The 12,206-nt window shown below is 43.7% G+C and overlaps 1 protein-coding gene across 1 annotated transcript; it reads right to left on the bottom strand.

Annotated features, from left to right (window-relative positions):
• Positions 1-526: 526 nt before the first annotated feature.
• ywhaqa (tyrosine 3-monooxygenase/tryptophan 5-monooxygenase activation protein, theta polypeptide a) lies at positions 527-11,750 on the bottom strand. The gene is made up of 6 exons (XM_030770831.1): positions 11,701-11,750; positions 10,629-11,111; positions 3,738-3,861; positions 2,983-3,146; positions 2,258-2,353; positions 527-747 (listed from the first exon to the last, which is right to left on the bottom strand). Exons 2-6 carry the CDS (start codon positions 10,920-10,922, stop codon positions 688-690), a joined length of 738 nt encoding a protein of 245 aa, XP_030626691.1. The 5' UTR covers positions 10,923-11,111; positions 11,701-11,750; the 3' UTR covers positions 527-687.
• Between the last annotated feature and the right edge of the window lie 456 nt (positions 11,751-12,206).

Below are 12,206 nucleotides of genomic sequence, written 5' to 3'. Positions count from 1 at the left end.
CCCTCCCTCCATCTCTGAGATTGAAACAAACCCAGAATGGGGTCACCACTCATAATCTTAATCTGATGAAGGCTGCTGATCTGGCCATAGCAACAGAGAGAGAGAGAGAGGGAGGGGGAGGGAGAGAGAGAGAAATACAGCAAGGCAAGATCTGTTTGATGACATCAACAACATAAGAATGTCATAACTTCTAGTTTTCATCGTAAATTTTCTAAGTTTCATACTCACTGGACTCATTACAGCGTCTCTTCTCAGGTTGAATGAAATCTTTTTTTTTTGTTTGTTTGTTGTTTTTTTTCCAATGTTGTCACCATGAATACTTTTCAACAGCAGAAAACTGCACATATGGAATAGGGTGAGGACTAACAGGCAAAACCAAAGGAATGATGTTGATTAAATTAAACGTTTTTTTTTTTTGTCTTTTTGTTTTCCTTTTCTTCGCACCACAAGGATGAGGTGGGAAAAAAAAAAACACACACACAAGTTGTTTTGATTTGTACCACCCATGCATGCACACACACACACACACGCACGCACGCACCTCAACACACACACACCTGGAGCTCTATGGTAATGAAGGGACGGTGAGAATAATCTGGAGTGAACACAAGGAATGAGTGATGTGTAAAAAGGTTTCTTTTTTTTTTTCTTTTTTTTGTTTCGTTTCTGACGAGAGGAAGCAATATCTCAGTTCTCTCCTCCTTCTCCACCCTCTCCTTCCTCTGCTGCGTTGTCAGAGGTCCATAACTGTGGGGATGGGGGGAGAAAAAAAAAAAAAACAAGCACCACATGAATTTTGAGAAGCAGTCTTCAAACTTTCAAATACATTTTAATTGCATTCCAAACCTACGACAAACTGACAGCCAAATCTCATCTGCATTTACTCCTCATTCTTTCTGTCTGATATGCTAATCAGCGCTGCCGCGGAAACCATCTGTCACTGCGGTGCATTAGACGGCGTCAGACCTCCAATCACGGAGTCAGAAATGACAGAGAGGAAGAGGAAGAAAAAAAAAAAAAAAGAAAGAAAGAAAAGGAAACAGTGGTGTGTGAATCTCTCTGCTGAATACTTTTGTGATGACTGTCTCTAGATCCTTCAGGTGTGATTTAAGCCGTTCTGCAGAGCAGAGCAAAATGAGTCTCGACACGAGCAGCTGTCAAAACCCACCAACGCTCTCGTGACACTGTTGATTTTGCCTTTAAGACACTAGATGCCGTGTCAGGGATTTATTCCTGCCCTGCCGTGACTAAATGACTGTGTTTTACACGTCTACCTGAATCAGCAGTTCAAACAAGTCAGAGGAGGACGGATACGCTTTGCATTTCCAAGTGCATTCTGTTATCGCCAAATGTGTCAGTTGGTGTCCGTACCAAACCGTGTGAGCTGTGCTTTCTTTCCTCTTCCTCCGGACTCATGAAAACATGCTATTCATGCAGAAACTGATTCTCTCTCTCTCTGTCTTGTTGCACAAACATTTGGAATTAAACTGAGCATTTCTTGCATCATCAGTGTGTTTAGAAAAATCAGGTGGTCTCTCTTATGATGAACAGACTTCCAGAACAGTCTCTATTGTGAGGACAGTGGGGTGGGGGGACCCAGTGCAGCTACGTTGTAATTTTTTTTCTTTTTTGTAATCTCTTTTGTGACGTTGTCTTCTCGACCTCTATGGAGGCTTTGGCGTCAGATTTATTTTGACATACAGATTTATTTTGATTTATTTTGTGTGTGTGTGAGTGTGCTGCATTCACTGTGAAGCTGTGTGTGTGTGTGTGTGTGTGTGTGTGTGTGTGTGAATAGGCTGAACTCACTACAAGGCTCTGTGTGTGTGTGTGAGTGCGCGTGTGTACTGGACTCACTGTGAGGTTGAGTGTGTGTAGGCAGGATTTACCGTAAGGTTTTGTGTGTGTGTCTGTGTGGCAGCACTCATGGTGAGTGTGGGTGTGCGGTGGACTCACTGTGACATTGTTGAGTGTGTAGGTGGGACTCATTGAAAGGGTGCGTGTGTGTTGGACTTGCTTTGAGGTTGTGTGTGCATGTGTGTTAGACTCACTGAAAGGGGGTGTGTGTGTGTAGACTGTACTCATAGTGAGTGTGTGCGTGTGTGTGTGCATGCACACGTACACATGTGCCAGACTCACTGTGAGGTTGTCAGTGTTTGTAGGTGACTGTAAGGCTGTGTGTGTGTGTGTGTGTGTTGGGCTCACTATGAGGGGGTGTGTGTGTGTGTGTGTGTGTGTGTGTGAGAGAGAGACTCACTGTGAGGTTGTCTCTAAGCAGCTGCATGATCAGGGTGCTGTCTTTGTACGAGTCTTCATTCAGAGTGTCCAGCTCTGCAATGGCTTCATCAAAAGCCTGCAAACACAAAACCACGCCCTTTTATTCAAACCCGCCCCTTTATTCAAGCCACGTCCCTTTATTCAAACCCCGCCCCTTTATTCAAGCTACGGCCTTTTATTCCACGCCCAACACCAGGACACATACTCCCAGTACATAAAGGCAACTCTGGCTCAACTCCCACACATTTTCATGATGTTTTAGTGCCCCCCCCCCTTCTCTAATTCACCATGAAGAAAAAAATCCTTAAAAAGAAGAATCCCTGACAAAAAAGGTGACTTTTAGGGGGCACATTTGCCTGCTCTGTCCATGTTCAGAGCACTGTAGGGTTTAGCAGCACAGAGTGAAGGATCTGAGCCTGGCTGAGGACTAAGCCCTCAGAGAGAGCTGCCCACCTCTCTGCTTCAGAGGGCAGGGGAGGCCCCCGGATCGGCCCCCGGTTCTAATAGGGAGTTCTGTGCACAGATTGGCTTCTCCCCCTGTGACTCCCCTGTGAACTATCAGAGATAGCGTCGCTGAAGAAATGCAGACTTGAAAGACAACTCCTCCCCCCCTCCAAAAACACACACACACACACACACACACACACACACAGACACACAGACACACAGACACACAGACACACACACACACACAGACACACAGACCTGTTTGGCCAAGGAACAGGCCTGCTCAGGGGAGTTGAGGATCTCGTAGTAGAAGACGGAGAAGTTGAGGGCCAAGCCCAGACGGATGGGGTGCGTGGGCTGCATCTCTTTCTTACTGATGTCAAAGGCCTCCTGATAGGCCTCCTGAGAGTGGGTGATCGTGTCTGCGAGGGAGGGCGGACAGACAGAACAAAGCGCACGCACTCTGTGAATTCATACTGGTGACTGTCATAGGACTGAATAATACACCACTCAATTAAAAATGACTACATGACATGAGGGGTTTTTTTTTTTTTTGGGTTTTTTTTTTTTTACAGCTCTAATTAATGTACAGTGAGTCAGCTCCAAATGCACTGAGTCATATCCTGCTTTTACAGACTTTGTGACTGTATGATTCAATGCCTGTCCTTGCTCTAAACCTAGCCTGGAGATAGACAGCCAGAAAAAAAGAGACAGCGACGGGCAAGAGACAGAAAGAGAGAGAGATAGACAGGCAGAGCGAGAGAGAAAGAGAGAGAGAGTGTAAGTAAGTACAAGACAGAAGCAATAATGATGATTTACTGAAAGAGAAAGTGAGACAAATTCAGAGATTTACAAAGTACAGCGATGTTAGGCATGCACACGTGTCTTTACACACCTGCATGCGAGCGCGTACACACCCACCAGGTGAACACCATTCGTACCTGATAAGAGGCAGGTTAAAAAAAAAAAGAGGGGGGGGGGGGGGGGGGGGGGGGTGAGTATGAAGTCCTTACCCTTCCTGCTGTCTCCAGAGGCCACCTCAGCCAGGTATCTGTAATAATCCCCCTTCATCTTTAAATAGAAGACTTTACTCTCTGGGGTGGTGGAGTTCTCAATCAAATATTTACCAAGAAGCTCCTGCAACACAGGGAAAAGAAGACTACTTTAACTGCACATTCACACAAACATGGACCACACAGCAGTGACTTCAGGCAACAGTAATGTCTCACACTTGAAATTTATCAACATAATACCATTGTCGAATGCTGGACATGTCACAACTCAGGGATTACGTCTCTTTATAGATAACCAGAGGCAATCATAATCAGCAGTTTTTCTGGCTTACAAGTTTGTACACAAAGAAAAGGTGATGTTTGCGTGGGCGTCAAATCTCACGCTATTTAAATCACTTTCACACTTTAGCAGCTCTGCAGTCGAGGCAGCTATGAGCGTGACCTGACCAGCTGTTTCACACCTCAGATTACTTTTATTTCATTACTACTATGACTTTCTTTTGATTTAAGAGGAGTCTTTTTCGAAACCCCACTCTTCAATCACTCTCACTGCAGTCTAACCATAAACGACCGGCCCCTGGAGTGCTGTGTCACCATACAGCCAGGGGATGGCGTGCTTGTCCTTACAACGAGACCTCAGCATCATTTTTATTTCTTCTCAGAATATCACGACAAATCTCTGAAAAAGGCTTGGCGCACACAACGATCTCGCCCCTTATTGGCAGCAGGCCTTGGCCCAATAGCTAGAGGGTTGTGGGTTCGATTCCTGCACACGGAGACACTGCACCCCGAAGTCGTTCAAGAGCGGTGCAACTTCTGTCTCGGGGGTTGCCTGTCTAAAGACAACAGACTGGGGCTTTTTTTGACTTGCTAGAATCTTCCCTGGCGAAACGAGAGAGGTAATGTAATTTGGCGTCGAATCATTCAATGTCGTCCAATCCAGCAAAGGCCCCTGAGACTGAAGTCTGAAGAATCTCGAGGATGCTGGCATGTAGCACACATGATGGGGGGGAAAAAAAAAAAAAAAAAAAGTTCAAACTGACAGAAACTCCTTTCATGATCCCATCAGTGGATCACAGATTGCCTTTACGTGGCCTTTAGTCCAATACTTACGTGCTCTCCATTTCCTGACATCACAGGGAGAGCTTCTTCAGTCGAGTTTCCTTTTCAAAAGGGTGTTAATGTTGCTTTCTGAAATCTACCTTCCGTTTCTTCCCTTTAACTGAATTCTCTACAGCACCAACATCTTAGATCAGAAACATGAATTCTATATAAAATCAACACTATATAATGTTATTGCAACAAGGCTCATTTAAAATAAAATGAAGTAAAAAACAACAAACAAACAAACAAACAAAAGAAAAACCTTACTAGTAATCACTTGTTTGTGGAATATAGTCTAATCTGTGTACTGATAAAATCTCTAAATTTGAAGGGCAAACCAGTTTGAGAAAACTCAGATTTAGCTATAACTTTCATCCTCAAAAAAAAAATCTACAGTGATTTAATCTGATTGCACCCAGCTGTATATTGAATATGTCCATAGTTAGAGCAGAGAGCAGGTAGAGGATGGGTGTGCAGGTGAGAGAGGACAGAAAAACACCCATAAGGCTCTTTTCCTGTTGGGACAGGTCTCCTTCACACGACTCCCTCACTGCCCCGCAGTCCACCCAGTCACGACCAGTGCCGCAAGCTTCCAGCCTTCCTGACTCCTACCAAATCTCACTCCTTTTTTTTTTTTCTTTTCTTTCTTCTTTGTCTAATTAGGCAGACCTCTTCAGCCCAGTCTTCTTCTAGATCAATCTTATTTTCCTCTTGTAGATCTATTATTTTTCTTGGAGAGCTGCATTAAAGCAACACACACACACGAGTCACACACACACAGAGTCACAGAGAGCAAGTAGTGTGTGCATGTTTACCCTCATTTGACCTCCATACCACAGCTCAGGGCGGAGAAGTTGAGTAGGGACGGATGTGAGTGCGGCAGGCTCAGAAACAGTCAGGCGAGCACTTAGATATGCAGCCTTTCACACTCATTCAAACTCTTTCTCTCTCTCTCTCTCAGAGCAAAGTGGTGTGAGAGAAATCTGCAGACTTCCTGTGTGAAAACCCAGAGAACCCAGCCCTTTTTCTCTCTCTCTCTCTCTCTCTCTCTTTCTCCGTCTCTCCTCAGACAGGCAGGCAGCGCTGTGCTGCTAACACACAGACAGACAGACAGACAGACAGACAGACAGACAGACAGACAGACAGACAGAGGAGAGAGAGAGAACAAGACCGAGAAAATCCACAAAAAGACAGACAGACACAGAGGCAGACAGATAAGACAGAAAGAGGGAGGGGGGAGAGAGAGAGAGAAGAAAAGAAAGAGAGCGAAAGAGGCGAGAGTGAGAAGCAGAAAAAGGAGGATGAGGTCACTGTTTTAATCTAAGCTCTGTGGATGCACCACACTGGACTCAGATGACCCCGAGTGAGGTTCAGCATACCAGTGTACTCTCTCTCTCTCTCTCACACACACACACACACACACACACACACACACACACACACACACGCGCGCGCGCGAACACAGTCTGTCTTTAATGCCACTGAGCTCACCATCTTTAACAGACAGACACACACACAGTTTTTAAATGCCACTGTTCTCACAAACACTCCGTCAGGAATACATGCACACCATCTTTAAAAGAAATGATTTCACACACTCAGACAGACAGGCACATACGCACACACAGGATCTGTCTTTAATATGCACATCCTGTCTTTTTTGCCCAATCTACAGCTGGAGGAAAGTTAAAAACAAAAACGCCACGAAAGGACAAAGCTGAAGGGTAAGACTTCAAACACTCCTTGCACTTGGAGACGGACGCATGTACCAGACATCATGTGACACTTCTCTGACACAGCATAAACCAAAAAAAAAAAAAATTCAACACACTACATTTTTCTTCCGAAACTCATTATTAACATATTATTTGTTGGTTTTTACAGAAGCTCAGATTGTGCAGAAATCCACAACACAAGCCAAATGTTGAAGAACTGCAGGCAGGGTCAGTGGGGAATCAGTCGGCACAGTTAGAACCCGAGTGGTGACCTGAGTTTTCCTACTATGAACCAGCTCACCCACAGTACTAAACGCTTCATCACACACACCTGGAATTGATATTCATGGGCCTTAATCAGCTAAATCAGGTCTGCGAAATGATCCGTTCAAACCACTGATATCTTAAGGTTCCACGTATAATCACTTGCTCTGAATTCTTAACAAAAAGTTGCCTTGACACTGTACAAAAACATTATTTGATCACTGTCATGACAAGATGAAAGATCGGGTTTTATTTGAATGACCCAGCATGACTCCAGGGGGCTGAATTAGCTGAGTCTGGTGTGTCTGTTGTCAGCAGGTAGTAAAAGCCTACACACACACACACACACACACACACACACACACACTGTTAATCCTTCGAGCTCCTTTCATTTCTCTCTCTTTTGGCCAGATCAGCCCCTTTCTGAAAGCACCCATCACCTGAGGGAGGGAGAGGCACACATAAACTGAACGCACTCTAACAACATAGCGATTTCTGTCTGTTTCTCAGTCCTACTACTGGAGGTGCTCAGTGATGCACATTTTAAATCTCTCTTTGTTATAAAAAAAAAAAAAAACACACCCGATTTAGTTCACCCCTTGATTGCCTGAATCATGTGTGTTAGAGCAAGGAGGAGTCTTAAAATGGGTAGAGGTCTGGGCTTACTGGAGCTGGTTTGGAAAACACTGGTTTAACCTATCAAACCATAACACATCAGTCTCCCTGACCTAGACATCCTCGGCACAAAACCAAGGTTATACCAGGATTTCAAGACAAGTCTCGAAATCTTCGACCCTTGGGTGCTGACAAGTGGAAATCTGTGGCAGTGCAGTTCTTAAATCATTGCGTGCTTGCAGGCCATGTGCTCACTAGCGCCACCGAGAGGCCAGGTGAGCATGTCTCCGTCCATTACTGTTTGCAAACATCTTCATTCCATTTGTCTTTACTCAAGGTATTAAGAGGAGGGAAAAAAACAAACAAAAAAAAACAAGTGACCTCAGATTCACCAGATAAAAATCTTTTGGTTTGTATTACGCATCTGACCTATCAACCAAGTGAGTCATTAACCGGACACATCCTGAATCTGAGGAGGTCACAGATCAGTCATTCAGTTAGTCAGTCTGTCACCTCTGTCCGCCTTCACTGTCTCAGGAACTCGTGGTATTTAAAAATAAAGATTTAAGGTTATGTAATTCACTGTGAGAACAGAATGACTGGATTGGAATACTGACAGCCTGTTAACCTGAGAAAGAGAGTGTCTGTGTGTGTGTGTGTGTGTGTGTGTGTGTGTGTGTACTCCAGTGCAGAGAAACACGTGGCCATAGTGTTGAACACAACTCTGCACCAGATCCCTGTATCTGTCAACTCGAGAGGCACTAAAATATATTTGTCCAGAACGCTGCGAAGCCAAAGGCAATTTTCATCTTTCATCTGACAAAGACCCTCTCTGAAGCCAAAAGCCTTTCAACAATGAAGCAATTCTTCTTCTTCTTTTTTTTTTTTTGGTCTAGACTGAGGCAAAAGTTGTGCATTTCCTTCCTCACACGTTGTACAATGGTAAATTTGTTACTATTCTGGTCTATTCCTCCTCTAAAACACAAGACAAAAAGCAAGTCCACAGAGACACACGCTGTTCTCCAAACAGTCTATTAAACACTCTCAGTGTGCATCTCCGGATTCAGCACCTTTGCTAAATGGACTTCCTTTTTTTTAAACCTGCAGTTCATTTAATGCCAACCCTTTCTTTGCCCCCCCCCCCCTTCCTTTTTATCTCTGCACATGTGAATATGTGGTTAGCTGAAGAATGCTCCAGAATGCCTCCATTTCAGATGTTATGGCTGGACCTCGCACAAATACACAGAGATTAGCAGCTAAGCTACACACACACACACAGACACCATCATCGTATTAAATCTGGAAATTATACCATACCTCCCTGTTCTAATTACAGCCAAGTCACACCCACGCAAAGCTACAGGGGTAGTTCAGAATAGGTTTAGGAAGGAAAAAAAAAAAAAACAAAAAAAAAAAAACAACAACAACAGCTTACTACAACTGTTACCTTAACAATACAAGCCAAACAAAACAGGGCGACACGGGTGGGGGCTTAGGGTTGCCGTGGAAACACCTGCACGAGGAGCTCTCCGAACAGCCCAGCTCGGTTTAGTAGGCATCTTAACAACAGAACAGTCCCTGGGGCACAGGTTATACTGATCAGTACACCTATGACAACTGGATCAGTGTAAGTAATATAAAAGGTCAATCATGAAGCAAAATCAGCCGCTCATGCTAAGGTATTACCATAAGTAAAATACCTTCAGAAACAAATCTATGACCAAAATCAAATAATCAACCCCTGGCTTTAGAGTCTAGCCCTAAAATAGGAAAAGTATCAGTTCTATACATGTCCATACAATTAAGAGAACTAAACAGTCGCATCAGAGGTTTTTACCATAAACTAACATCAACTTCAGTCCAGTTCCAATCCAGGAAGGTGATGGTGCTGGGTGGAATTTCAACCTCACTGGACTGGTGGACACCAGACAGAACCACTGTAACACTTTTTCCAGAGTGTATGTGATACTGAGTAGAGTCAACACTAAGAGGGGCTTATGTCTGTAATCTGATGCCCGGGGCTACCGGTCCAAGTTAGTTTTACAAACTGTCTACTGTTTCACACTGGGGACCCAAATAGGGATGCAAAGACTCTGTCCATCGACACCATAGACTTCAACAAAAGGGCAAAAAAAACAACACCCTGTAACTCTGTTTACTGGAGTTTTACACAGCCCAGACAAAGCCAGGTATGCCCTGTAAGAGAACCTGTCTTTTAATGAGACACATCCCATTAACATTTCATAACACACACATATATATATATATATACATATATTTTTTTTTTTATCAGCTTGTAATTGTCAAAGTATATATATCAGCTTTCGATAAAATACTTATATATATATATATATCAATCAGCTTTCGATAAAATACTTATATATATATACCAATCATATGGCTACCCCCAGCTGCGTTAAGCCAAACATTAAATGTACCTACAGTAGTCTACACCTGCAGTCCTGTGATGAAAACACAAGCTTAGCATATGGACATGACTTGGATTTTTGTTAAAGGGTCATTACTATTGTTTTTCAAATTGATGAGGAAATTGATCATTGCAGTGCCAAAGTTAAATCTGAGATCTGATTGCCAGGTACTCACATATACTAACCGATGGTTGTAAATGGAAGAGGAGAGAGAGAGAAGGAAAGGGAAGGGAGTTGTGTGTGTGTCTGTGTCTATCATACACTGATTCTGTTCTCTGGGAGAAAAAAGGAGAAGAGAGAGAGAGAGAAGAGGCCAGGCCCCTGCACCACTGTCTGAAGAATCAATTTCTGCAGCTTTTCTGCATAGTTTCACATCCACACTGCAATGTCAAATTTGATCCAGCATTGAGTTTGACCAGGTTCCTTCCGTAGGCATCTGGTTTGAACATCCCTCCGGTTCCGTCCTTTTAAGGAATGACACAATGACTTTGCATTTCAGAGTAATACTCTCAGTGACAGATCACTTGTCAAACTTTCCCGCACAGGTGATTTATACGAGGCATTGCATTCTAGGGTTTATGGTCTGGAAATTTCTCATCAACGACCTAAGACGCGGAAACCAGTTCTGTCTTGCGCAACTGTACCGTTCCTATTTATACCACGACCCAGTTCAGGCGATGCTGAGTCCCCGAGGGTCGAGTAACCTATTCTCGTTTTTCTAACAGCAAAATCAACTAAAAACGTTCCTCCGTTTCCAGACTTACCAGTACGTCGTTGCAAATATCTCGCAGCTCAGCTTCCACCTTCTCTCGGTATTCCTTAACCATTTGAAGCTTCTTGTCGCTACCGTCTGTTTTCTGTTCGATACTGGAGATGACCCTCCAAGCCGACCTCCGGGCGCCCACAACGTTTTTGTAAGCGACCGAAAGCAGGTTTCTCTCCTCGTTGGACAACTCGGCTCCTTGCTCAGTTACCATTTTCATCGACGCGGCCATATCCTCGTAACGCTCCGCTTGCTCGGCCAGCTTAGCTTTCTGAATCAGCTCCGTTCTATCCATCTTTTAAAATTGCGATACCGAAACACTACAGCGTTAGTGCTTAAGAAAAAACACAATTCTCTCTCTCTCTGAGTCAGTCCAATAACAGGGAGAGAGGGAGGGAGAAAGAACTAAGTGGAAAAGAGGAGGACGAAAGGTGTGGGTGAAGCCCGTTGACTGAAATACGGGTTTGAGAATTCTTCAGTGCACCTGCGGTTAGAAAAAAGACCATAAGTACATAACCACACGACCCACAAAGACTCTAGATTGCTACGTGGGGGTAGCGTCGATTATATGTAAGATTTCGCTAGCAAATTGAATTTATGTCTGCAATTTAATTTTATATTAACTAGACCATTTGTGACCAGTGATGGAAGACACTCCGCCCCCCTCTACAACACCACACTGAATCTGATTACAGGGTTAACTCGTTACTAAGCGCAAAATATCTCTACAAAATTGTCTCTTAGACTCAGATTTTAACGAAAGAGCAAGCATTATTGAGAATGAATCCGGAGAAGCAAGCTAAATAAGTACCACGAAAGATGTGTGTTTTGTTAGCAGAGATTTCCAGCAATAGCTATCGTTAACCATTCGCGTAGCTAGATTCGGTCAGTTTGTTAGCCTAGCCCTGGATAGTTAGCGACCCTGCCCGAATCTCTATCCAGTTTAATTTACTGTATAAAACTACAGCATTCTCTTAACAACATAACAATATATCTCACGCTTATCGGAATCTGTATTGTGAAACATAGGCAACTGTTGTGCGGATAAATTAAGCGCATTAATCAATACCAACCTTGGAAAGGTTCTCAGGCTGCCACTGTGAGAAGGCTAGATCCGCTCTGAGGATGGAGACAAGAGACGGAGCATAGGAGTGACACGCGCCAAGTGAATCCAATAAGAAATGGGCTACTTAAAAATTGGACCAATCCGAGTTAAGCCTCGAGAGAAAAGGTGGGATTTATAAATATCGAGGCTGCAACTACAAGGGTTCGTCCAATAAAGGCAAGTAAAAATCCACACCGCGTAACGCCCGCCCACCTGCAGGGACGCTGTTTTACTACACTCTGTACAAAGAGGGCGTGGCCGGACAGAGACGGTTATCAATAAAGACGGTTTAGATTTGAAATAAATATAATAAGAATCATATTTACTGTGTGCCGTTACTGTTCCAGATACTAGTCTAGACTTAGTTATATTTCATAGATTTAACTTATGTTTATTTAAACTTGACTGGGAGAAGCCAACGTCAGCAAGCCTAAATTACAGTTAGGTCGATCTATCAGTGCTTAGGTCGGCGGT

This window comes from Chanos chanos, chromosome 4 (assembly GCF_902362185.1).
Source record: "Chanos chanos chromosome 4, fChaCha1.1, whole genome shotgun sequence".
Classification (NCBI taxonomy): domain Eukaryota; kingdom Metazoa; phylum Chordata; class Actinopteri; order Gonorynchiformes; family Chanidae; genus Chanos; species Chanos chanos.
This window is presented reverse-complemented; position numbering and strand designations above follow the sequence as displayed.